The sequence below is a fragment of the Saccopteryx bilineata genome, chromosome 1, assembly GCF_036850765.1.
Source record: "Saccopteryx bilineata isolate mSacBil1 chromosome 1, mSacBil1_pri_phased_curated, whole genome shotgun sequence".
In the NCBI taxonomy this organism is placed as follows: domain Eukaryota; kingdom Metazoa; phylum Chordata; class Mammalia; order Chiroptera; family Emballonuridae; genus Saccopteryx; species Saccopteryx bilineata.
Genome location: NC_089490.1, coordinates 16,774,455 through 16,801,978, shown reverse-complemented (window position 1 = coordinate 16,801,978; position 27,524 = coordinate 16,774,455). Strand labels below are relative to the sequence as shown.

At 46.5% G+C, this 27,524-nt stretch overlaps 1 protein-coding gene across 1 annotated transcript in view; it reads right to left on the bottom strand.

Annotated features, from left to right (window-relative positions):
• Positions 1-27,524, bottom strand: part of DNAH8 (dynein axonemal heavy chain 8) — a 297,942-nt gene that overhangs the window by 23,044 nt on the left and 247,374 nt on the right. The window contains exons 83-84 of the mRNA XM_066252925.1: positions 25,347-25,448; positions 20,903-21,063 (exon numbers count right to left, since the gene is read on the bottom strand). Of these exons, the coding sequence (XP_066109022.1) occupies positions 20,903-21,063; positions 25,347-25,448 (263 nt within the window). The remainder of the gene's footprint in view (positions 1-20,902; positions 21,064-25,346; positions 25,449-27,524) is intronic.

Below are 27,524 nucleotides of genomic sequence, written 5' to 3'. Positions count from 1 at the left end.
CTTTTTTAAAAAATATATTTTAGTGAGAGGAGAGGAGGCAGAGAAACAGACCTTGCATGTGGCCCCAGTGGATTCCACCCTTGCAAGCCCACTAGGGGGCAATGCTCTGCGGTTGCTCCTTTGCTCAGCAACCAAGCCATTTTTTTAGTGCCTGAGGTGGAGGCCACTGGAGCTGTCCTCAGCACCCAAGCCCAACTTGCTCAAACCAAGTGAGCCATGGCTGTAGGAGGAGAAGAAAGAGAGAGAGAGAGAGAGAGAGAGAGAGAGAGAGAAAAGAGGGGAGGGAGTGGAGAAGCAGATGGTCTTTTCTCCTGTGTGCCCTGACCAGAAATCAAACCCGGGACATCCACTCACCAGGCCAATGCTCTATCATTGAGCCAAATGGCCAGGGCAATAATATTCTAATAACTAAATAACTATGTGTGGTGTCAGATGGGTATGAGACTTAATAGGATGCTCACTTAGTAAGTTATATAATATCTAATCACGGGGTTGTACACCTGAAACTAATACAATTTTGCATGTCAACTACATAATTGAAAAATAAAACATGGTTAAAAAGAAAGAAAACGTGGTCTAGTCATATATTGGAATACTATTTAGCAATAAAAAGCAATGAAGTCCAGATCCATGCTACAACATGGATGAGCTTCAAACACATTACGCTGAATGAAAGACTCCGTACACAGTATGTGATTCCATTTGTAGGGAAAGGCAAATCTGTAGAAACAGAAAGTAGATTCCCCTGGCAGCCTGAGGCTAGGGGTGGGAGTGGGAACTGATTACAAATGGGCACAAGGATTCTTTTGGGGTGATGGAAATGTGCTAAAATTATATTGTGGTGATGGTTGCACAACCCCGCCAAGTCCCTAAAAGCCAAAGAACTATCTATTTGAAATGAGTGAACTGAAGGTGGGGAAATTATACTTCCATGAAGCTGTTTTTCCAGTCAAAGGAGGGCAAAGGAAGACGCTTTCAGAGAAGCACAGAGGAGTTTACCGCTAACAGGCCTTCACTGAAGAAAACTCGAAGACTCTACTTCAGAAAGGAGAAGAACTCTGACGGAGGCATGAGGTGTAGAAAAGAACGGGTCAGACTGGGTGGGAGAGGTGGAGGGACTGAGAAGTGCAAATTGGCAGTCACGGGAGGTAAGTGAAGCACAAGGAATGTGGTCAATACTACTGCGAGAACTGCGTGTGGTCCGAGGCGGGGCACTGGAGATGCTGAGCGTGTATTTCACGCTGGAACACTGTGTAAAGGACGTGGCTGTCCGACCACTAAGCTGTACGCCCGAAACCAAGACAAAATAACCCTGAGAGAAAAGAGTAACAAACATTAAAAAAAGGAGAGGTCAACGCATGGGCAAATCTAAATAAACACTGTGGGGTAAAAGAATAATTGTATGCTTAATTGGGGTTAGTAAAAAGAAAAAAGATAAAACTAAAATACTGAAATGTCAAGACAGAAATGACTGTAGTTAAAGTTAGCGAAGAGGTTTCGATTGGAAGGAGGGTGAAAAGATTGATTTTAGGCTTGATTTAAAATGCATGTTAAAATGTCTAGGCATAACCAGTAGAAAAAAATAAAAGAAAAGAAAAAAATAGAAACAAAGCATCTATCTTATAAACTAGAGGAGAGGGAAGAGTAGAATAAGAAAAAAAAACTCCTATTCAGTGAAAAGTCAAAATGGAGGAAAAAGAAAACAGAAATAGTGGGGCAAAAAGCAACATTATTTATTTATTCTTTCTATTTCATACACACGTTACAAATGCTCTTGTACTTATTCAATAGGTTTTATTTAAAAAAAAAAAAACAACAACAACGATCAGACAAATGTACAAAGATGTATGTCCAAGACTGTTTATCACAGCATTGGTAGTAACTCCTGGTGAGGCACTACAGAAATCTAGACAGCAGTAAAAACGGTGATGTGGCTCCATGTTCATTGATAAGGTAAGATTATTGAATTGAGATTACCGACTAAGGCCGCATGGTACAAAAAGACCCAGTTACAGGAGGGTCAGTTGTTGAGAATGCCGTGGGAACAGGCGCCGAGGAAACCCACAGCATTTTAACAGTGGGCTTTGTGTACGCTGAGCTTCTACTTCAGTGATTGTGTTCTATTTTCTGTACTGGTTCTTTTTCTCAATAAGGAAGTATGATTTTTCTAATAAAGAGGACTGAAACCATTTGCATTTTGAAAAATAAAGAGAAAACGCCGAGAAGCAAATGCCTAGCATCCTCACCCTTAACTGCTCTTTAGAACATCCGCAGAGAGGAATTAGTGGCCAATGTTTTAGGTGGCATGAAATGCACCTTACAAATCCCTGCTAATTTTTATGCCCTGCCAGAAGGGCCCCCTCCTGTCCTTTCTCACAGTGTATGGAATGAGCAGTCACACCCTCTCTCTCTTTATCCCGAGGTGTGAATTAAACAACCTTTTCTGGGAATGGCCTTACTAACAGGCAGAACACTAAGGAGCTCCTGTTAACGTCATCCAGGCTTCTTTGCTAATGAAAAAGCCGCGTTTTGTGCAAACTGGGGAATTCTGAATTATTCAGCTGACCTTTCATTTATTTAGGAAACCAGATTAAGAGTGGAGGGGATGCTTCTGTCTTCGGTATTTTTACTTGATTATCGGGTAGAATACGCATCTGGACCCAAACCTGTGTTCCCTAACAACTGCATCTTTTCCAAAGTCCCAGCTAAGCTAACACAACTGCCACCATGCTTGACGTGCTGGGATTGCAGTCAAATAATGCACAGTGATTACGGGGGTCCTGCGTCAGACCCAGTAAATGTTCATAACCTCAACCCGAGTTGGAGAATTAACTCCAATTACTTTTAAAGTTAAAAATTTTACAGTAAAGATCAATAACCTAAAAACTGATTTTTAATAAGTTAAAACTGTTTTGTATAATTTTATACATTTTATTTATTTATTTAGGTGAGAAGAGGGGAGATAGTGAGGCAGACTCTCACATGCACCCTGACCAGGATCCACATGGCAACCCCATCTTGGACCAATGCTCTAGTACTGAGCTATTTTTAGCACCTGAGGCTGAGTGCTCCAACTGAGCTAGCCTCAAGGCCTGGGGTCACACTCAAACCAATCAAGCCACTGGTTGCAGGAGGGGAAAAGGGAGAGGAGGGGAAGAAGGAAGGGGAGAGAAATAGATGCTCACTTCTCTTGTGTGCCCTGACTGGGAGTCTAACCCAGGAAGTTCATATGTCAGACTGACACTCTAACCACTGAGACACTGGCCGGGGCTATTTATAACTTTTTGGTGAGCAACTTTTACTTAGAAGTTGGGGTTTTTAAATATCTCAAAAGACATTTAAAAAGTTGAAACACAATTGAACATATGAATAGAGAACAAAACCTTCGTGTAAAATAGCAAAGGCCTTTGCAATCCACTACTGTTTTCTTCATTACTGATTTTTGTAGTATGGTGTTATTCCACTTTTTAAAGATCATATAAGTAAAGAAAAAATACAAATCACATTGTCCTGTGCAGACCCACAGCTTCCCCCTTTGATATAATACAGGGTGGGCCAAAAGGAGGTTTACAGTTGTAATACACGAAACACAGTTTCTTCTTGTATTATTATTTATTAATTATCATATTATTTTCCATATGAGCAACTGTAAATCTACTTTTCCCCACCCTGTGTATAATAATAGCTGGTGTCTTATAAAAGTAGTGGTTCTGGCCAGTTTGCTCAGTGGACAGGGTGTCGGCCAGTCAGGGCACACATGAGAAATGACCATCCGCTTCTCTCCCCCTCCCTCTCCCCCTTCCGTCCCCCTTCCACAGCCAGTGGCTTGACTGGTTCCAGCTTCAGCCCCGGGCACTGAGGACAGCTCAGAATTCAGCATTGGCCCCAGACAGGGGCAGGGTAGATCCTGGTCGGGATGTATGCTGGAGTCTGTCTCACTATCTCTCCTCCTCTCACTTAAAAGAAAATAGCTGACATGACAACAATATGAAGTTATCAACAGTCAAGGATCCACGTGATTACACAACAGAAATGTGCTGAGAAATGTCAATGTGTATGTGATTCACACCACTCCATGATCTCCCTCTGGCATTACATTCTAGCATCCAGTGAAGACGATTATGTGGGTGAACACTATGTCAGCGAAGGGGCAGGTGACACCACCGCTGACCTTCACGGAGAGCCATGAAACACCAGGCAAGTCTGCATAACGGCAAGTCTCTGACCTGATCATGAGCTCCGTGTATCCAAATATCCACTGACCTCTAGAGCTCTGTTTGTCAAATCCAACGACTCCCAGACCTAGCTTGTGTTATTTCCTCCTTTTCCTCCACCTGAACCGTTCCTGGTCCCGGGTCCTTGAACGACACCAGTGTCTCCACTGGGCGGCCCAACCCACGGACCTCAGAGCCGGCCTCCTCCTTGATGTCCCTCCCGGCACCTCCTGGTGTCCTGTCCTATTTCCTAATCATGTCTAGCATCCATCGAGGAATGTCAGCCTCCTCCTCCTTACTGCCTGTAGAACAGTCCCAGCCTCTCACATGACACCCCACCTCTTCAAAGCCAGTCTCTGCACGCGCACCAGCATCAGCGGCAGGCTGCTGTTCTCTGCAGTCTCGCCTCACCCAGCTCTGGGCACACTGGACTCGGCTCCCCGAACGCACCACACACTTCTACGTCTCCGCGCCCCTCCTTGGAAAGCCCTTCCTGTATGTGCCCTTGTCTGCCCCCCACCACTGTGCTCAAGTGTCTTGTGCTTTTTTTAAACAGTTCTTTTATTTTTTAAATTCATTTTAGAAAGTGAGAGACTGAGAGAGAGAGAGAGAGAAGGGGAAAGGAGAGAAGCAGGAATCATCAACTCCCATATGTGCCTTGACCAGACAAGTGCAGGGTTTTGAACCAGCGACCTCAGAGTTCCAAGTCGACGCTTTTATCCACTGCACCACCACAGGTCAGGCCAAGTGTCTTATTATTTATTTATATCTTATTTTTATTAATTTTAATGCAGTGACATTGATAAATCAGGGTACATATGTTCCGAGAAAACATCTCCAGATTATTTTGACATTTGATTATGCTGCATACCCCTCACCCAAAGTCAAATTGTCTTCCCTCACCTTCTATCTGGTTTTCTTTGTGCCCCTCCCCTCCCCCCACTCCCTCTCTCTCCTTCCTCACCCCCTCCCCGCCCCCCAGCCCCCACACCCCCATTACCATCACATTCTTGTCCATGTCTCTAAGTCTCATTTTTATGTCCCATCTATTTATGGGTTCATATAGTTCTTAGTTTTTTCTGGTTTACTTATTTCACTCTGTATGTTATCAAGGTCCATCCATGTTATTGTAAATGATCCAATCTCATCATTTCTTATGGCTGAGTAGTATTCCATAGTATATATGTACCAAAGCTTTTTAATCCACTCGTCCTCTGACGGACACTTGGGCTGTTTCCAGATCTTCGCTATTGTGGACAATGCTGCTATAAACATGGGGGGTGCATTTCTCCTTCTGGAACCCTTCTATGGTGTTCTTGGGGTATATTCCTAAAAGTGGGATAGCTGGGTCAAAAGGCAGTTTGATTTTCAATTTTTTGAGGAATCTCCATACTGTTTTCCAAAGAGGCTGCACCAGTCTGCATTCCCACCAGCAGTGCAGGAGGGTTCCCTTTTCTCCACATCCTCGCCAGCACCTATCATGTGTTGTTTTGTTGATGAGCGCCATTCTGACTGGTGTGAGGTGATATATCATTGTGGTTTTAATTTGCATTTCTCTAATGATTAGGGATGTTGAGCATTTTTTCATATGCCTATTGGCCATCTGTATGTCCTCTTTGGAGAAGTGTCTATTCATTTCTTTTGCCCATTTTTTGATTGGATTGTTTGTCTTTCTGGTGTTGAGATTTACAAGTTCTTTATAAATTTTGGTTATTAACCCCTTATCAGATGTACTGTCAAATATGTTCTCCCATTGTGTAGTTTGTCTTTTTATTCTGTTATTGTCTTTGGCTGTGCAAAAGCTTTTAGTTTGATAAAGTCCCATTTATTTATCCTGTCTTTTATTTCACTTGCCTGTGGAGACAAATCAGCAACTATATTGCTGATATTGCTGCGAGAGATGTCAGAGAGCTTACTGCTTATGTTTTCTTCCAAGATACTTATGGTTTCACGGCTTACATTTAAGTCTTTTACCTATTTTGAGTTTATTTTTGTGAATGGTGTAAGTTGGTGGTCTAGTTTCATTTTTTTACAGGTAGCTGTCCAATTTTCCCAACACCATTTGTTGAAGAGGCTGTCTTTACTCCATTGTATGCTCTTATCTCCTTTGTCAAATATCAGTTGTCCATAGAGCTGTGGGTTTATTTCTGGGTTCTCCGTTCTGTTCCATTGATCTATGTGCCTGTTCTTATGCCAGCACCAGGCTGTTTTGAGTACAATGGCCTTGTAGTATAGCTTGATATCAGGAAGTGTGATACCTTCCTCTTTATTCTTCTTTTTTTAAGATTACTGAGGCTATTTGTGTTCTCTTTTGGTTCCATATAAATTTTTGGAATATGTGATCTATATCTTTAAAGTATATCATTGGTATTTTAATTGGCATTGCACTGAATTTATAAATTGCTTTGGGTAATATAGACATTTTTTTTGTATTTTTCTGAAGCTGGAAACGGGGAGAGACAGTCGGACAGACTCCTGCATATGCCCGACCGGGATCCACCCGGCACGCCCACCAGGGGGCAATGCTCTGCCCACCAGGGGGCGATGCTCTGCCCCTCCGGGGTGTCGCTCTGTTGCGACCAGAGCCACTCTAGCGCCTGGGGCAGAGGCCAAGGAGCCATCCCCAGCGCCCAGGCCATCTTTGCTCCAATGGAGCCTTGCTGCGGGAGGGGAAGAGAGAGACAGAGAGGAAGGAGAGGGGGAGGGGTGGAGAGGCAGATGGGCACTTCTCCTGTATGCCCTGGCCGGGAATTGAACCCAGGACTTCTGCACGCCAGGCCGACACTCTACCACTGAGCCAACCGGCCAGGGCCTAATATAGACATTTTAATGATGTTTATTCTTCCTAACCATGAGCACTGCTTATGCTTCCACTCGTTTGTATCTTCCTTGACTTCTTTTATCAATGTTTTATAATTTTCTGAGTACAAGTCTTTAGTCTCCTTGGTTAAATGTACTCTTCGGTACTTAATTTTTTTGGTTGTAATAGTGAAGGGAATTGTTTCCTTAATTTCTCTTTCTGATTGTTCGTTGTTGGTATATAAAAATGCCTCTGATTTCTGAGTATTAATTTTATATCCTGCCACTTTGCTGAATTCATTTATCAGGTCCAGTAGTTTTTTGACTGAGACTTTAGGGTTTTCTATATACAATATCATATCATCTGCAAATAATGATAGCTTCACTTCTTTCCCAACTTGAATGCCTTTTATTTCTTTTTCTTGTCTGATTGCTGTGGCTAGGACTTCCAGGACTATGTTGAATAAGAGTGGTGAAAAGAGGCACCCCTGCCTTGTTCCTGATCTTAAGGGGATTGCTTTTAATTTTTGCCCATTGAGTATGATGTTGGCTGTGGGTTTGTCATAGATGGCTTTTATCATGTTGAGGTATGTTCCCTGTATTCCCACTTTGTTGAGAGTTTTGATCATGAATGGGTGCTGGATTTTAGCAAATGCTTTTTCTGCATCTATTGAAATTATCATGTGGTTTTTCTCCTTCCTTTTGTTTATGTGATGAATCACATTGATTGATTTGCAAATATTGTACCAGCCTTGCCTCCCCAGAATAAATCCCACTTGATCATGGTGTATGATTTTTTCCATATATTGTTGGATCCAGTTTGCTAATATTTTGTTGAGGATTTTAGCATCTATATTCATCAGGGATATTGGCCTATAGTTTTCTTTCTTTGTGTTGTCTTTGCCTGGTTTTGGAAACAGAATTATGCTCGCCTCATAAAAGGAGCTTGGAAGTCTTCCTTTCTCTTGAATTTTTTGAAATAGCTTGAGAAGGATAGGAGTTAGTTCTTCTTTGAATATTTAGTAGAATTCATTTGTGAAGCCATCTGGCCCAGGACTTTTATTTTTTGGGAGTTCTTTGATAACTGTTTCTATCTCATTTGTTGTAATCGGTCTGTTTAGGTTTTCTGATTCTTTCAGATTAATTTTTGGAAGATTGTATGTTTCAAGGAATTTGTCCATTTCATCTAGGTTGGCTAGTTTTTTGGCATATAGTGTTTTCTTACAATATTTTGTATTTCTGTTGTGTTAGTTGTTATTTCTCCACTCTCATTTCTAATTTTATTTATTTGAGTCCTCTTTTTTTCTTGCTGAGTCTAGTTAAAGGTTCATCAATCTTGTTTACCTTTTCACAGAACCAGCTCCTAGTTTCATTGATCCTCTATATTGTTTCTTTAGCCTCTATGTCATTTATTTCTGCTCTGATCTTTATTATTTCCTTCCTTCTACTACCTCTGGGCTTTACTTGCTGTTCTTTTTCTAGTTCTTTTAGATGCAGGGTCAAGTTGTTTATTTGAGCTTTTCCTAGTTTCTTAAAGTGTGCCTGTAGTGCTATGAATTTCCCTCTCAGTACTGCTTTCTCTGTGTCCCATAAATTTTGAGTTGTTGTATGCTCATTATCATTCGTTTCTAGGAATTTTTTAATTTCTTTGATCTCATTCTTAATCCATTCGTTATTTAACAACCTGCTATTTAGTTTCCATGTGTTTGAGAATTTTTGAGCTTTTCTGTTGTGGTTGATGTCTAGTTTCATGCCACTGTGATCAGAGAAAGTGCTTGATACGATTTCAATCTTCTTAAATTTGTTGAGACCGCTTTTGTGCCCTAACATGTGGTCTATCCTAGAGAATGTACCATGAGCACTTGAAAAGAATGTATATTTTGCTGCTTTAGGGTGAAAGGTTCTGAAGATGTCTATTAAATTGAGTTAATCTAGTGTGTCCTTTAAGTCTGCTTTTCTTTGTTAATTTTCTTTCTTGAGGATCTATCTAGTGATGTTAGTGGGGTATTAAAATCCCCTACTATTATGGTATTGCTGTTGATCTTGCCCTTTATATCCATCAAAGTCTGCTTTATATATTTAGGTGCTCCTATATTAGGTGCGTAGATGTTTATAATAGTTATATCTTCCTGTTGGATTACTCCCTTTATCATCATGTAGTGACCTTCTTTATCTCTTACTATAGTCTTTGTTTTAAAGTTCATTTTGTCTGATATAAGTATTGCTACCTCAGCTTTTTTTTCATTTCCATTTGCATGAAATGTTTTTTTCCATCCTTTCACCTTCAGTCTATGAGCATCTTTTGTTTTAAGGTGTGTCGCTTGTAGACAGCATATGTACGGGTCCTGTTTTCTTATCCATGCAGCTACCCTGTCTTTTGATTGGATCATTTAATCCATTTACATTTAAGGTTATTATTGATATGTAGTTGTTTATTGCCATTTTAAAGCTGTATTCCTCTTTTGCTATATTCTTTTCCCACTTTGATCTGTTTACACCACGCCCCTTAACATTTCCTGCATGTTTGGTTGTAATGAATTCCTTGAGTTTTTTTTTTTTTTTGTCTGGGAAGCTTTTTACTTCTCCTTCAATTTTAAATGATAGCCTTGCTGGATAAAGTAGTCTTGGTTGTAGGTTCTTGTTCTGCATTACTTTCAATATTTCTTGCCATTCCTTTTGGCCTCAAGTGTTTCTGTTGAGAAGTCTGATGTCACCCTTATGAGGGCTCCTTTGTAGGTGACAGCCTTTTTTTCTCTCACAGCTTTTAATATTTTCTCTTGGCCTGACCTGTGGTGGCGCAGTGGATAAAGCGTCGACCTGGAAATGCTGAGGTTGCCGGTTCGAAACCCTGGGCTTGCCTGGTCAAGGCACATATGGGAGTTGATGCTTCCAGCTCCTCCCCCCTTCTCTCTCTCTGTCTCTCCTCTCTCTCTCTCTCTCTCTCTAAAATGAATAAATAAAAAAATTTTTTTAAAAATATTTTCTCTTTATCACTTAGCTTTGGTATTTTAATTATGATGTGTCTTGGTGTAGGTTTCTTTGGGTTTCTTTTTAGTGGAGTTCTCTGTGCTTCTTGAACTTGTGAGAGTTTCTCCTGCATTAATTTAGGGAAGTTTTCAGCTATGATATGATTGAACAAAGTCTCTATCCCTTGTTCTTTCTCTTCTTCTTCAGGAACCCCTATAATGCAGACGTTATTTCTCTTTATGTTGTCACAAAGCTCTCTAAGAATTTCCTCAAACTTTTTGAGTCTCTTTTCTTTTTTCTTCTCTGCTTTCATGCCTTCATTCCAGTTGTCCTCCAACTCGCTGATTCGATCCTCAGCTCTATCCATCCTGTTTTTAATTCCTTCCATTGTGGTCTTCATTTCTGATAATGTATTTGTCATCTCTGACTGATTCTTTTTTAATATTTCAATATCCATTTTTATACTTGCTATTTCTTTATTTAGGTGTTCATAATGACCATCCATTGTTGTTCTAAGATCCCTAAGCATCCTTACAATCATTATTTTGAACTCTGCATCTGGAAGTTTGGTTATTTCCATATCACTCAGTTCATTTCCTGGATGTTTCTCTTGTGGTTTCATTTGGATTGCACTTCTCTGTCTTTTCATATCTATGTATTTGGGTGTTTTCTTTGTAGAGCTGGTTGAGTCTAGGCTGGTGTTATCTGCCTCCAGTTTCCAATTGTGTTATTTCTAGGTCTTCTTAGGTTGGCATCAGCTATTATTTGTAATCCACTTTCAGATTTGGGCCGCTTTGAAGTCTTGATTTGTTTGTTTTCTTAACAGGTGATTGTCTTGTTTGCTGATCTCAGCAGGGGGCTCATTTGAAACTGTATCCAGGAATGCAGTGGGTGTAACCTGAGCTCTGCCAGTTAATCTCTCTGGGGGCGGGTTGCTTTCTCAGCTTCAGTAGGGGGAGGTGTATCTCAGATCTCCATGGAGACCTGAGTTACTGCCCCTCCTCCCCACTTCTTGTTTTCAGCTGTGCCTTGTTGTGCTGATTGGAACTGGAGAGATGTCTGTATCTCTGTGACCTGGAAGCACTTTGTATTCTCTTTTGTGGAAGGATCAGCCCTTCCCCCAGCAATGGCCAATTCCAGCACTGAATGAGTCAGCTTTTCAGGTCATCCTCTGCTTTCCTCTGCCCCTCACCATCCATCTCTCTCTCTCCCCCTTTCTTTTTAGAAAACAAGCTGGCCCTTTCAACACCCCTCATTCCCTGGTCACCAGGCAAATGGCTGTGAGCAGTATTTTCTGCTCTTTTCCCTGGAGTGAGATCCCTTCTGGGCTCTCAGCCTCACCCCCCCCCATTCCTGTAAGCAGGGGAGATTCAGGAGCTCCCTACCAGGTTTGTTGTGGCTTCTTCTTTGCTCCTTCGTTTTTGAGAGCTGTTCTTGTAGTCCAGATTTGGTTTTTCACGCTGATTGTTCATAAATTAGTTTATAATCCAGTTCGGTGGTGTGAGCTGGGAGTCTGTGCATCTGCCTACTCTGCTGCCATCTTCAGGCCTCCCAACCATGTTTGTAAATAAATAAAAAATATTATGTACTATTCATTGTTGGGGATCGAAATATAAACAGGGTGTTTTTATATCCAGGGGACAGGTGCTGGGCCTAACTACCCATCTCACCTGCCCAGTTAACAAAGAGCTATACCTGATTATTGCTTATCCCACCCATGTTCTCCGGAAGAGGCTGGAAGCTAGTTTCTTATTGGTGTAAAGTTAGATCTAAATGGTATGGTGAGGGTTGTCTTTGAGTTGTCTTGGAAACAACTGAATTGCTAATGGACCATGTTTTTTCCCTGAATAAAGACAGATGCGCTTCTGGGGGCCTCCATTGCATCGGCTTAGGAGCAGTAGAGACTGCTCGCCGTGTGGTCCTCCCGAGCCCATCTTTATGTATATATCTTTAATTCTCTGTCTATCATTTATTTAATTCCATACCTTTTCCCGTTCGAGGACCCCGTAACAGATTTGTCATGGCTGGACTGACAATTCACATAAAATTGCACGTATGAAACCAAACTTAGTGTCATTAGAAAAAAAAGTGTGAAGTTGGGGTTTTGCAGGGTGCTTCAAAAGTCAGGGCCCAGGGCGCATGCCCGGTGCCCCCGCCATTAAGTCTGCCTCTGTGTGTCTTATTTTTTTTAATTATTTTTATTTATTCATTTCAGAGAAGTGAGACACAGAGAAAGAGAAGGGAGGGAGGAGCAGGAAACATCAACTCCCATATGTGCCTTGACCAGGCAAGCCCAGGGTTTTGAACCGGTGACCTCAGCATTCCAGGTCGATGCTTGATCCACTGCGCCACCACAGGTCAGGCTGTGTGTCTTATTTTTTAATGGTAGGTATTCCAGGCACACAGCTTGCAGATGTGACTTGCGTGCACACCCTTCCTGCCCGTCACCCTCCCCTCTCCTTGTCTCCGTCCTCCTTGCCCAGCCCAGCCCTTCCCCGGCCTGAGAACCCTGCTCTCTGTGAAGGTACCGCTCAGATGTGGCCTCTCTCACTCACCAGCTTACTTTCAGCCCTAAGTTGAAATTTATAGCCCCTCTGCCTTTGTTCTCCTAACAACGTGTGTGTGTGTGTGCGTGCGCGCGCGCGCGCGCACGCGCTGATTTAAGAGATAACTGTATTGTCTTACATAACTATTTGCTATTCATTTATTTTCTCTAAAAACTGATGAGCTCCAAGGGCAAGGGCTGTGTCTTACTAATCCCCAAGTTGGCTAAAGAGTAAGTTCTCAATAAATATTTGTTTGCTGAACTGAGGCCAACTGGCTTGAATTTAATTAAACCTCAACTATAAAGGAGAGCAATTCTCCAATATTTAAAGGGCATGAAAAATTAATTATTTGTTTCTTCTTGTGGTAAAAGTATATTATCACCACTATTTCCCTGTTTCCTGGCACCCTTCCACATACACAGATTATTTATATATAAATATATATCAGGTCTTTAAAGGTCAAAGAGACGAAAACCACAGTAAATTTCCATTCCCACTAAGGAAATCATAGTTTATTTTTCCTACCTGTTCCAACCACATACAAAAACGGGGGACAACCCCGAACCTGGGATTCTCGGGCGCCCTGGCGGCTCACCCCCAGCTTGACTCCTGTCGGGAAGGCTCTGCACCCGGGGCTGGGAGCCAGCAGCACACGCCGGCCGCTGCGGACACGGGGACACAGCCGCCCCGCCCTCGCCGCACGGCCACGTTCGCCAGCACTCCCAGGAGGGGCCCGTGAAGAGGCTGCTGCCACTGGATCACCCCTCAGAAACCACTTTCACAGCGGGTCATTTGATTAATTTTTTGAGGTGATTTGGAAACAGTCCTCAAGGCGCAGCTGTGGGGGAGGGTCCCTGGAAAGCTGGCCCGCTTTGCATGAGGCTGGACAAGCCGCCCAGGTCACCCCCCTCCGCCCCCCGCCGCACACACCCGGCACCGAACGCCAGGGGTGCATGACTCCTACCCCAGTTCTTCTTCTCGGTATGACTCTACTCGTGCAAAGATAGAAAAGGCAGAGGTCTACTTAACTAGCCCTAATGGAGGACCGCAAATATCTCTACACGCCTCGAAAACCCAGGGGCCTTCAGGAGAACAGCCCCCACAGATACATGCTCTGCGGTGAAGAGAGAGAACAGCAGTGCTCCATTCGCTTTGCTCCCGAGTCACTTCTAGAAGAAATTTCTCCTGAAGTACACGTGAGAGGAAGCTCATAATGGTGTAATGGTCTTGTAGCTCGGTGTGGTTTTGGGGAGTCATCTAGGTCACCTCTGTTGTATGGTCAAAGATCACATAAATGCAAAACAAGTGGAAAAGAGAACTGTCTCGAAAATAAGTGATTAACCATCTAACAAGATATTAGTGCGTTATCATATCCAAATCAGCCTAGATTTACACACACACACACACCTTTGTACATGAATCATGTGCATTAGCACAACTTTTTTTACATCTGAAACTCAGCAGTGTCAGCTAATGCAAAAAGAAATACAATTAAATTCAAAATGCATAGAAATGAATAGAAAAGCTGTAATAAGACATTTGATGAATTTTAGAAGGTAGAAAAATAGATATCACTGTTAATGAGAAAACAAGTGAAAACACATAACTGTTTTTGACACTGAGATAGTTGAATCTGCAGTGTCCTTGGTACCTTATAAATCTTGATAATAAAACCATTTAAACTATGCCTAATGATTACACGATGCATTTTTCTGGTTCCTGTCACCAAGGTATCTAAGCTCTCGGCAGATATTGTACTTATTTTACAGCATGGATTCAGCTTGATTTTCCTCCTCTACTTCGAGGATTTGCATTCTTAAGCAAGGACGGAGGGGAGAGACGTGTGGACCCCCTGCCCCAACCTCCCTCTGCTCTCTAATTTGTCAGTGTGCAGACTGATAAGCAGGACAGGCTCTCCACCAGGGTCCAGTTACAGCCCCTGAGTCTATCAGGAAGCAGGAGTGCTTCTGCACGGCATGGGGAGTCAGACAAATTAATAAGGGTCCCTCTAGCTGTGACAGTCACATAGGCTTAGCCAGTGTCTCAGAAAGTCCATCCGCTCTCCTGTCTTCAACTGTTGCTTCTGCACAAACGCAGTCCAACCTGACCCCTGGGCACCCAGGTGCATCTCACAGGCTGTCCTAACTCAGTACGCCCCAGACAGGACTCTAACTGCTCCTCAAACACACTCCTGTTCCCAACCCCGCCCTCACCCCATCTCCCAGACCAGAAACGACAGAGGAAGCTTTGGTGACTTTTTCTGGTCCACACAGAATGTGGAGAGTTACCCGTGGTGGAGTGGGAAGGTGGTGTATACGGGAGAAGAAGACAGGGTTAGGTTTCAGCCGGGAAGCTGCGTCCGTTATTGCTTACTGCCTCCTGGTGGCTGGTGAGGGAACAGCGAGGGGCTGGGGCACAGCCCTGCAGGAAGGCACTCCCCAGGAGGAGTGAGGCCCGGCTTCTGGTCACCAGGTATTTCAGAGCCCAGAAGAGAGAAGGATCAGACCTAGGACAAAACTCTCCCAGAGGCCGAGGAAATAACTGAACACAGAGCTGTGGAGCAGAGCCGACTGCCTTAGCAGGGAGCAGGAAGGGGCCGGGGTCTCCGGGAAGAGGAGAGCAGGGCGGGTGGAGAAGACCCTGCGACAGACCGAGTGGGATGCTGAGAACGAGGAGAAATCAGAGGGGAGGGCCACGGGTCTCACAGGCCAGCTCGTCATCTCCGACAGAAAGTCGGAGAAAAGCCATTTGAGGCAGAGGTCCGGGCCGTTTTATTTGACCTCACTCCGTGTGATGAGAGCTTGCCAGGTCTGCACGGTCTCGTTTGGGAGAAAGACAGAAGAGGCCGATGCAGTGAAGAGAAACCTGCCCACAGACACGGAAGGGCTGCCCCGCCCGCCACGCCCAGCAGGTGGCAGCGGCCGGTGAGGGGAAACTGCAGAGGGTCTCCAGCCCTTGCTCTGTGTTCACTTCATCTCCTCAGTCCCCTTTCGGGACTCGTCCTGCAGCTTCTCTCTTCGCTCTGCACCCTGTCCCCGTTCCTAATGACAGCCTGCAGCATCACACCCAGGGTCTCCAGGGTGGCCTGTGAGCCTAAGCAGCCGTTAAACGCAGGAAAATGTGCTCAATTTCGCCAAGATGAGAGAACATAAAACTGTGCTGAGGAACCACTTCTCACCGGGCATATTCACGAAAATTCCAAACTTCACCAATACTCTGCTGACGAGACGGAAGGAAGAGGCAGGCTCACGGGGCCGGTGACAGCACTAGCACAGCCGGTGTACAGGGACTGGCAACATTCACTAACCTTCCATCTAGCAATCTGAAAACACACGCCAGCTGACCCTGAGGACACGCCTGCTGCAACTGAGAAACCATACGCATGAGGTTACTGACTGAGGAACTGCATTTGGGATAGCGGAGTACTGGAAACAGCTGGAAATGGCCACCCACAGAGAACGGATGCGGGAACTATGGTGATTGTGAACCGTGGGGGAGCGTGCCGTGGGAACGCAGTGAGGACGGCATCTACAAGCTGGTACGGACTGGTTCTAAGATACACTGTTAAGCGAAAAGGCAAGACACAAAATAACATCTATATGGTGTCTGTGTGTGTGTGTGTGTGTATATATATATATATACACACACACACACACATATATAGTACGGCAACATTGTGAAAGACAGAAAGAGTAATCAGGAGACGTGCACCAGGTGGAGGAGGGTATGGGGGTAAATGGTGACGGGCGAGAACGTGACTTGGGGAGTGGGGAACACATAGCACGGTGCACAGAGATGTATTGCAGAATTGGGCACCTGCCACCTGTATAAATGTGTTAACCTGTGTCACACTAATTAAAAACAGAATATATGTGTACATCTGTATGTATGTCGAAGCAAAAAAGAAACACAAGGAAGATAAAACAGAAACTGATGCATCTGGTTGCCCACAAAGAGAGGAGGAAGTGGGTTGGGAATGAGACGTCTCGAAGACCTTAGTAACTAGTTGTGACTTTCAGTCATGTTCATGCTTCACATAATTAAAACGATCAAAAAGATGGGGGGGCCCTGGCCGGTTGGCTCAGCGGTAGAGCGTCGGCCTAGCGTGCGGAGGACCCGGGTTCGATTCCTGGCCAGGGCACATAGGAGAAGCGCCCATTTGCTTCTCCACCCCTCCGCCGCACCTTCCTCTCTGTCTCTCTCTTCCCCTCCCGCAGCCAAGGCTCCATTGGAGCAAAGATGGCCCGGGCGCTGGGGATGGCTCTGTGGCCTCTGCCCCAGGCGCTAGAATGGCTCTGGTCGCAACATGGCGACACCCAGGAGGGTCGCAACATGGCGACGCCCAGGATGGGCAGAGCATCGCCCCCTGGTGGGCAGAGCGTCGCCCCCTGGTGGGCGTGCCGGGTGGATCCCGGTCGGGCGCATGCGGGAGTCTGTCTGACTGTCTCTCCCTGTTTCCAGCTTCAGAAAAATGCAAAAAAAAAATAATAATAAATAAATAAAAAAAGATGGGGGAAAAAACTAAAATATGATACAAACAGAAACAAACGAAAGTAGCTATATATCGATGGATAGCATAACCACCCCCCAAAAAAAAACCCCCACAAAAATTAAAAACTGAGTGACTTTTGAACATAGTGCTCTGTGCACCCTCAGTGGGATCTATTCTAAGGGCAAAGAGAACAACAAGGAAATCCTGACCTGCACGTAGGACATTTGGTGGTGGTGGTGGGGGCACTGGTGGGCTTACTCAGAGCCAGCGAGTAAATATGTTGAAGTTGCTGGGAATTGGATTCTCACCATGGGAGAAAGGAGATGTCAGTATGGGACAAGGGAAGATAAGGAACAGCCCTGTGGTGTACCACTGCAATTAGAATTATTAGTACTGGCCCTGGCCGGTTTGCTCAGTGGTAGAGCGTCAGCCTGGCGTGCAGAAGCCCCGGGTTCGATTCCCGGCCAGGGCACACAGGAGAAGTGCCCATCTGCTTCTCCACCCCTCCCCCTCTCCTTCCTCTCTCTCTCTCTCTTCCCCTCCCGCAGCCGAGGCTCCACTGGAGCAAAGATGGCCCGGGCGCTGGGGATGGCTCCTTGGCCTCTGCCCCAGGCGCTAGAGTGGCTCTGGTCGCAACAGAGCGACGCCCCGGAGGGGCAGAGCGTCACCCCCTGGTGGGCGTGCCGGGTGGATCCCGGTCGGGCGCATGCAGGAGTCTGTCTGACTGTCTCTCCCCGTTTCCAGATTAAGAAAAATACAAAAAAATTTTTTTTAAATAAAATAAAAAGAATTATTAGTACTAGTTTATGATGTTTTGAAAATCACTTATTTCCTAGGTCTGCCCCGACAGGGGCTACAAGCAAGCATGTGCGTACACACGCACACGCACACAGAAATAAATGTGCTTATATATGGATCCAGCTGTAGATCTATAAATACACAGAGGTTTAAGTATAGAGGGAAAAAGGCAAATGGAACAAAATGTTAAAAATCAGTGAATCTTGGTAAAGGATATATAAGTGTTTACTGGGTACTTGCAACTTTTCGAGGGTTTGCAGTAACTCAAAATAAAAGTTAGGGGAAAATACTTTGTCTCTCCATTGCTTCCCATGTGAATTATAGTTTAGTCGCCTTGCTTTGGGCTCTTTCGAGCTTGGGTTTACCTCTCTTGAGAGCTGGTGAAACTGCCCAGGGTAATGCAGGCGTAGGCACGCCACCCCCGTAAGTCAGGCTGAGACGTGTCAGCCTTGCTGTATGCCCTCCTAGGTAGGATCGCGTGGCACAGGTCAGGATCAGATCTATAGGAACCGGCTCTCGTGATGCCTCGGGCTCTTGCCAAGGATGGAATCAAAGTTCAGAGCCCTCATATGGGTACCACGTCCACTGCTAGTGTACAAGTGCATTAAAACCCATTGGCCATTTTCTGCCCACTCGCATGAACTCATGAGATCTCCCTATAGACTACCCCATTCATTAGACTCTCCACAACCTGGAAGAATTCAGTATGGCGTTTGGATTCAACAAATATTCCCACTGAGCATCAGGTTATCACTGGAGGAGCAGAGGTAAAAACAGACAACAGTTTCAACATAATGGAGCTTACATTAAACGATGACAGCCAGGCGCTAGCAAACAAATCAGTAAATACAGAGTATGTCTGTTGATGGTAAAAGCTATAGAGTAAAAGCAGACAAGGAGGATGGAGTCTGAGGTGGGGCTGGGGAGTGGTTTGCGGTTTTTAACTAGGGCAGCCAGGGAAGGCTTCCTTAACATTTAAGCAAAGCTCAGAAGAGGTGAAAAGGTGAGCCACAGCTGACATCTGGGCGGAAGGGCTTGCCAGGAAGTGCAAGTATCCTGTGGTGAGAGCCACCTGGCCCGAGTGACAGGAAGCCAGCGGGGGCTGGAGCTGGCGGCCACCGGCGAGGGGTGGGGTGATGGAATTATCGGGCCTTGTAGGGCACCTGTAGGTCACCGTTAGCCTTTCACATTGACTTGGAGTAAAACGGGAGCCTTCCGAGGTTTCTAGGTGGAGGAGTGATGTGGTCTCACATTTTTAAAGTTTCGGCTAAAGCAAAACTATTTCTCTGTTTTCTTTCAGATAATGTTTGAGTTGATTCACAAACGAGTCCCTGAGGAATTTTTATCTCTTCACTTTTTCCTTGTCTCCAGCTAACTTCCTGACAGCTTTAACTCTTCAAATGTAGCAGCTAGAGGGGCCACCGAAGAGCCCTCGGGTTCTCCCACAGGGCCTGCAGGGGTGTTACACATTCCCGCGTCTTTGGAGTCCCACTCGCATCTTTGAAGATGAAAAGAACACGGAGAGAGACAAGAGGAAACGTGGAAGTTAGAATCAACACGAGTGGCCGACAAAGAGGCCAGGAGGCCAAGCCTCGAGAAGGGACGAGGTGCATGTTCAGGGGTGGGAGCACACGGGGCCTCTGGGGCTGCCTGGCAAGGGCAGAGCGGCGAGGCATCCTCCACGGCTGCAGGCCAGCGGCTGGAGGGAGGCGCACCGCACTACGCCTCAGCCATTACAGCTGATCTGCCGGAGGAGTCTTGGTTTCTTTCTGTTTCCTGAAACCACTCTCCTAGACACAGATCTTGTTCTTCATCCGTGGGCCAGAGGCAACGACCACCCAGAGGAGATTCTGAGCCGGGGTCCTCCTGTGGAGCCAGTGGGCCTGTTAGTCAGGTGAGAACTTCCAGGGAGATGAGGGATGGGACCTCATCCAAACGCAGGGTCCTAAAAGAGGCTTGGGAACTGCATACATGTCCTGTCCCTTTACTCGTGCTCCTGCCCCATGAGTGCAGCAGGGCCTGAAGTGGAGCTGGGTACCAACCTTCTCCCAGGCTTCGCGCCTGCACCGTGTTCCTGCGCGCACCGCCCTGGCCACTCGGGCCTGCACCGTGCTCCTGCATGCACCGCCCTGGCCACTCGCGCCTGCACCGTGCTCCTGCGCGCACCGCCCTGCACACCCGGGCCTGCACCATGCTCCTGTGCGCACCGCCCTGGCCACCCTGGCCGGCACCGTGTTCCTGCGCGCACCGCCCTGCACACCCGGGCCCGCACCGTGCTCCTGCGCGCACCGCCCTGGCCACCCGGGCCTGCACCATGCTCCTGCGCCTGCGCACACCGCCCTGGCCACCCGGGCCTGCACCGTGCTCCTGCGCGCACCACCCTGCCCACCTGAGCCTGCACCGTGTTCCTGCGCGCACCGCCCTGGCCACCGGGGCCTGCACCATGCTCCTGCGCCTGCGCACACCGCCCTGGCCACCCGGGCCTGCACTGTGCTCCTGCGCGCACCACCCTGCCCACCCGGGCCCCCACCGTGCTCCTGTGCGCACCGCCTTGCACACTTGGGCCTGCGCCCATATGCCTGAATGCGCCACACCACTCACCTGCAGTGAGCCACAGAAGGGTGCAGGGGAGCCAGGAAGCAGAGGGACAGGACACAGAAGCCCAAGCAGAAACGCATTTCTGCATCCTCCCCCCTCTACCCTGGGCCAGATTAGATTCCGCGTACCACCACTATATGTAATGACTTTTTTTTTAAGGTAAGAGGCGAGGAGCTAGGAGACTCCTGTCCCATCAGCGGAGAGCATCAGCACCAATAACACCTTCTGGTTTTATGACACGACAGAGGAGTCATCAATGCGTAAATTAAAGCCTTAACGTTGTCATAAGCTCCAGCGCATCAGGATTTAGTGAGGGGAGAGCAGCCAAGATGTGGCAGAGCCGTAATTGGGAGACAGAAAGTGACACTATTTTTCACAATAAAGTAAAAAGTGGGAAAGGAGAGAGATTAAGAGAGAAAATGAAATGCACAGTCTTTGCCAGGCTGGGTTAGAAACGACTCCAAGTTTAGAAAATGCCAGGAACGTACGTGATATCGGCGTTTGGGTGAAGCCCAAAGACCTCGGGGTTGTCCAGGGAGGGCAGCGACTGGATGTACTCGAAGTACTGGTCCAGGGTTTTGCACACGGGGATTTTATATCCAGTATAAAAACAGAACGACGGTTCAAACATCTTCTCACTGAACCACACCTATATGGGAGAGAAAATAAAAATGAAATCGATAAGCACCTAAATGAAAACTGCTACTGTAAAAGAGAGAGGGTTACCTTATTGCCTTTTTAATAGCTTTTAATATTGAGGTTGAAGCACCTAATCTCAACCACTGATAGAACAGTGAGCACAGAGAGAGGCCGCACACAAAAACAAGGAAGCCCCAGCCTCCCTGCAACAGCCTGGAAGGTTATTTGCTAACACTGGAGATGGCAGAGGCAGCCTCGCAAGTCCACTCTCTGATCTAGTAACTGGACAGCCCTCGGGCCTTCTTTTGAAGAGGAATGGCAACAACCACACACGCACAGAACAGTATCTGGCATCTTCAATGCTGCCCTGCTCCCCCAAGCGGGGCTCGTGCCAGGGGGCTAGGTCTGTGCTCACTGTGGCTCACAGCAGCACTGAGCCGGCACTGGGCCAGGGAAACTTCTCCCAAACCTCACCCTTCCCACCCTGGGCTAGAGAGCACCCTCTGTTAATTAAGTTCTGTCCTTGGCTACAAGAAGCAAATGTATCCAACTGTCTTATTGTCAGCCCTAAGGACATCCTTTTCTCATTCCATATGAACTGATTAGCTGTAATGTAACAGCGAGAGAACAAATATATACTTGGTGTGAATAGACCTATTCTGAGGAGGAAAAAAAATCATGCTGAATGTCTATGAGCCAGATTTGAGGCACTGACTTTGCTATCTAACAGAGCAATTTTCCCCATCGGAAGGGAAATAATGAGAAGACAGGAGAAGCAGAAACGCAGGCAGGACGTCTGAATCACTCGGGGGACTGGACGTGGAAAGAGGTGGGGACCGTGTCTTATTCTGGCTAACCACACCTTCGCCGGTATCTTTCCACCATATCCTTCTTCCAGCACTTTTTGGTCCAGTGATTGCTCTGCTTATGAAACACCCTCTGTACACGTTCTCTTTTTTGCATTACTCGCTGCACTTCTATCCTATTCAACTTCTGTGCACAAGGCTCTGAGCTCAGAAAGGGAACAGAATGCAAAGAGGAGACACACACAGTCCTTTCCTTCCAGGAGCTGTGACCCAGTACGGGGCCAAGCCTATTACATAAGAACCATTATACAAAGTGCAGAGGAAGTTAAAAGAAGCAGAGTACTGAAGAGGCGTAAAGCAGGAAGAAAGAACAGCCAGAGCGGTGTCAGGCAAGGCTTTATCTAGGAGACGATTTGGGCAGTGAACCTCGAAGGACAGGATTTTGACAGTGGGACTTGCGATGGGGAGAGCACACAGACAAAGACACAGGATAACTAATGCAAGATGGAAGGTAGGTCAAGTACGCGAAGAAGTCTCTAGGAAACATAGTGCGGGGGTGAGAGAGGACAGGAAAGGGGAAAGTGAGGCCATATTACGGATGGCCATGGGTGTCAGGGTCTGACCGGTGTTAATTTAAGCAACGGGGAACAGCTGGAAGTTATTAAAGAGAACAGTGCTTTGGTCATGGTCATTCATCAGAAAGGTCACGTTTTTAGTGATGTGGATGACCCGGAGGTGAAGGCCACGGGTCTTTGGCACGTACGCAACAAATGGCCACAGTAAGTTTTGTGTTGTCAGGTGACATGTCTCCACAAAAGCACATTGAAGTTTCTTCCTGTTCTCTATTACTTTATTTATAGGCACATAAATAGCTGGCTTTCACCCAAACTGGAGGACATTTTGGAAGTACAGTCAGATACAGAGCATGAAGTCTACATGAAATAACTTTTGGGAATTCTAGAAGGTACCTCACAGAGATAAACAGTCATACTCCAAAGGCAAGAAGTAAGGTTCTACCATCACTGAGTTTAGGAGAGACACACCATAATATGCTGAAAGTAAGGAAGACAAACAGGGGTTCAAAGGTTAGCCCCAAGTTGAAAGTCATAGGAATGAAGGATCCAGTTTGAAGGCACTGAAATGCAATTAAACTGATTCTCACTCGGGCAATACTAGATAATGTGGTCAGGGTGAGGCGGTAACAAAGGGGTTAGGTCTGCTGGTTAGAAGGTAAGACTGAGGCTGAGATTGAGATATCTTTTTTTTTAAATTTCTCCTTTGAACCTCAGATACAAGGTGAGTTTATCATATTTCTTTATCTTGTTATTCTCACAAGTCTCGGCCCCTTTATCTTAAAACTTCCCCCATCCAGCCCTGATATTCACGCCCAGTCTCCCTGCCTCTGAGACCATCTGTGTGAATGAACTTGACATATGTCCTTGAATATGTGTTTATCCTTGTGAAATAAGCATGTATTGCTGCATAGATCTCATTTGATTTCATTAAGCTCCGCACTCAACAGTAAATTTCTAAAGATCTGTGCACGAGGTTGCACGGGCCATTTCTTCTGAGCGCTGCCCCGGATCCCACAACAGGCGCCCACGACATCGAACTCATCCGTTCCCCCATGACGGGCTCCTAGGTTGCCAGCAACTTCCCCCACACATACCACCATAACATCTGCATTCACATCCATTTGTGGACTCTTTCTGGAAAAACTCTGGGATATGCCTACCCGGGACACATAATTTCAGTACATTGTGTGCCCAGCTGCCTTCCAGGAGGTCTGTGCCAGTTTAACCTCCCAGGGCCGGGCTCCTGACTGCACAGACCCTCTCTCCACAGTCTAACCGCCCAGGGCCGGGCTCCTGACTGCACAGACCCTCTCTCCACAGTCTAACCTCCCAGAGCCGGGCTCCTGACTGCACAGACCCTCTCTCCACAGTCTAACCTCCCAGAGCCGGGCTCCTGACTGCACAGACCTTTTCTCCACAGTCTAACCTCCCAGAGCCGGGCTCCTGACTGCACAGACCCTCTCTCCACAGTCTAACCTCCCAGAGCCGGGCTCCTGACTGCACAGACCCTTTCTCCACAGTCTAACCTCCCAGGGCCGGGCTCCTGACTGCACAGACCCTCTCTCCACAGTCTAACCTCCCAGAGCCGGGCTCCTGACTGCACAGACCCTTTCTCCACAGTCTAACCTCCCAGAGCCGGGCTCCTGACTGCACAGACCCTCTCTCCACAGTCTAACCTCCCAGAGCCGGGCTCCTGACTGCACAGACCCTCTCTCCACAGTCTAACCTCCCAGAGCCGGGCTCCTGACTGCACAGACCCTCTCTCCACAGTCTAACTGCCCAGGGCCGGGCTCCTGACTGCGCAGACCCTTTCTCCACAGTCTAACCTCCCAGAGCCGGGCTCCTGACTGCGCAGACCCTTTCTCCACAGTCTAACCTCCCAGGGCCGGACTCCTGACTGCACAGACCCTCTCTCCACAGTCTAACCTCCCAGGGCCGGGCTCCTGACTGCACAGACCCTTTCTCCACAGTCTAACCTCCCAGAGCCGGGCTCCTGACTGCACAGACCCTCTCTCCACAGTCTAACCTCCCAGAGCCGGGCTCCTGACTGCACAGACCCTTTCTCCACATGCGGCCTTAAGGAAAACTTGTAAAAGCAAGGCTTGAAGAAAAAATCAGTTTTCTGGTCAACCCCAGTTTACCAAAATACCCCCAGAACTTGTGCTTTTTTATTTTGTTGAGCTTTTGATTTTGTTTAGGGGGGGAAAAATCATTGAAACACTGAATTACCAATATAGACTCTAATATATAGAATTCAAGTAACCATAAAATACACCTCTGATTTCCTCCCACTTAGGTAATGTAGATTGCGTCTTTAACGTGCGCAGACTTTAAAAGGAGTCTGAGTCGGGTGGGTTATTTAAACCCTCCGCCTTGGTGCCAAAGCCATAATTGCTAAGGAGTAATGCTCTCTGGGCAACGTTTACCAGTGTGATAGATGTGGGCTTTACTGGGCACAGAGAAAACAACAAACACTCCATCAATTTCCAATTGTCTTTCCTAATGGAAAAAGATGAGAAAACTCAAATTATGGTTCATCTTCCAATCGCTTATTTTGGGGCTTGACATCGCTTTGCGTGATTTCAGGGAAGGAAGCAGAGAAATGACGTCCACCGTCTCCCGGAGGAGGGAGGGCCGGCCCCGGGTGCGAGCAGCAGCGAGCTGAGCTGCCCGCCGTCCACGCAGGAGAAGATACATGGACCACAGCGGGTTGCCAGCGGCTGTGGTCTGGGGTTTTGGTTTTCATTTTGTTTCGTTGGCCGATTCTTTGCAACAGTTTGGCTCTATACTTACTTTTCCCTCTAAGTTTAGCTTACCTATTACAAAAAAAAAATTTTTTTTATTTAAAAGGATAAGGCAGTAAAATGTGTCTCCGTACCTTCTCCCCGTGCCCCGCCCCACAACTGACTTACTCTAGCGAAGCAATTAAGTAGACGTTTATCAAAGTCGTCTGTCACTCGGCCTCCGTACTGTACTTCGCCAATCATGTACCGAACCGTGCTCCAGGACACGCCCTGGTGTGAGACAGACAAAAGAATTACTCTCGGTCGACCCAAGCAGATACTGCTAAACATTTCAGGGCTTTCTCAGAGGAGAGGTCTGGAAGGGGAAGCACCAGCTCAATCGCACTGGAATTCTCATTATGTTCCATTAACGGCTCCTTTGAATTGCCTGACTGGAGCGGCTGCGGCCTGTTCACTGAAGAAAAACCAACAACACTCAACATCCGTGAATGTGTTGTTCACTGATTATTTAAAAATAGAGGAAAACATCCCAGTTTTCACCTGTGGATGTGATCACCTGCAATGCCACGTCGGTAGGGGGGGGACGCATGTGGCATTGAGTGAAGAAAAGAAAAACCGGGCAGTCACCCACTAACGTGCCTTCTTAGCAACGCATCTTCTGAATCAGTATGAGAACCGCTAGAAAGTTACTCATGCACGAGGTTTTTCTACAATGAAATCCTTTTGTGTCTCATTCTGGGAGCTGCAACTAAAGTATTTATTAACTTCCATAGCAATTTTATACTAGCAATACATTTCAGACATTATGTTTTTATTTAAAAATCACTTTGATACAATTGAGGTAGGAGGAGAGGTCAGGAGGGTTGATTTTTCTTGATCTTCTCTTGGTTAAAACTTTTCTTTTTCAGTGTTGTGGCATTTCAAAGCAACTGTTTCAAGAGAACTGTTATGCGTATATATCAAGATGATAAAGAATCACAAAATAGGAGCCCATGTAATATAAATTTTCATCGAAAATGTCATAGTCAATTTATATATTATCCCTTTGTAAGTTCAAGAAATATGATGATTTGATCCTAGATTTCCCACCTGCCCAGACAAAAGCTCATCCTGGCTCGCCGTCCCCACTGACACCAAGTCTCCACAGTTTGCTTCAAGATCTACTGGGAGGAGAGAGCGGGAGACTGGTGTTAGCGAGCCCCACTGTGCGCACACACGGCGCTGTCACAAGTCCTAGCCCGTCTCTTCTTCACAGAAGCCAAGGCCATTTCACAGACGAGGAAACAGGCTCTGAGAGGCTCAGACACTTGCACCAGGTCAGAGAAGAAACAGCCCCTGGCCCTTTATTTTGTATTTTGTTTTTTATTTTTTGTGACAGAGACAGAGAGTCAGAGAGAGGCATAGATAGGGACAGACAGACAGGAAAGAAGAGAGATGAGAAACATCAATTCTTCATTGTGGCACCTTAGTTGTTCATTGATTGCTTTCTCATATGTGTCTTGACCGTGGGGCTACAGCAGAGCGAGTGACCCCTTGCTCGAGCCAGTGACCTTGGGCTTAAGCTGGTGAGCTTTGCTCAAACCAGATAAACCCGTGTTCAAGCTGGCAACCTCAGGGTTTTGTACCTGGATCCTCCACGTCCCAGTTTGATGCTCTATCCGCTGTACCACCACCTGGTCAGGCAGCTCCCAGCCCATTATAACACCTGTGAAAGGACCACCAGGTCGCACTCTTAGTTCTGTGGCCTTGAGGAAGGCCCTTATTCTCTTTTGTCCATCACCTCATCAGTAAAGGGGGAGCCACACTGATGTGCTGAGAACTGCGAGGTGCTCTACAGCGACCAGTGACCATTATCTGAAATTGTTGCTGTTTATAGGCGTCCACTTAAACGTCTGTTAAGATGTGACTTTAGGTGAAGAAGAGGTTCCCCGTGGGCTGGGAGGCGACATCTGCACTTCTGAGGCAGCGTGAGTGAGTGGAAGGGAGAAGAGTTAGTTTCAAGTGTGCATTCTCCTGAAGTGCACTTTGGCACCTGGGTGTGATATGAGGAAGGCGGAGTGCACGTGTGCGTGTAGGGGGGAGAGAGGAGATGGGGGGACAAGTGAGAGACACAGAGGCCGAACGCACTCCTCGGGCAGAGGGCTGAGTGGGAAGGTCTGGACCGCCAAACAGCCAATGGGGTGAGCGCTCACCTCTCAGGGAGGGGGACCTCAGCACGGTCACTGCACATCAGATGGAAAATGGCTCTAGAACCTTGATTAAGAACAGCAATAAAAAGAGGCCCTCACAGGTTGGCTCAGAGGTAGAGCAACGGCCGGTGTGTGGGTGTCCCAGGTTCGATTCCCA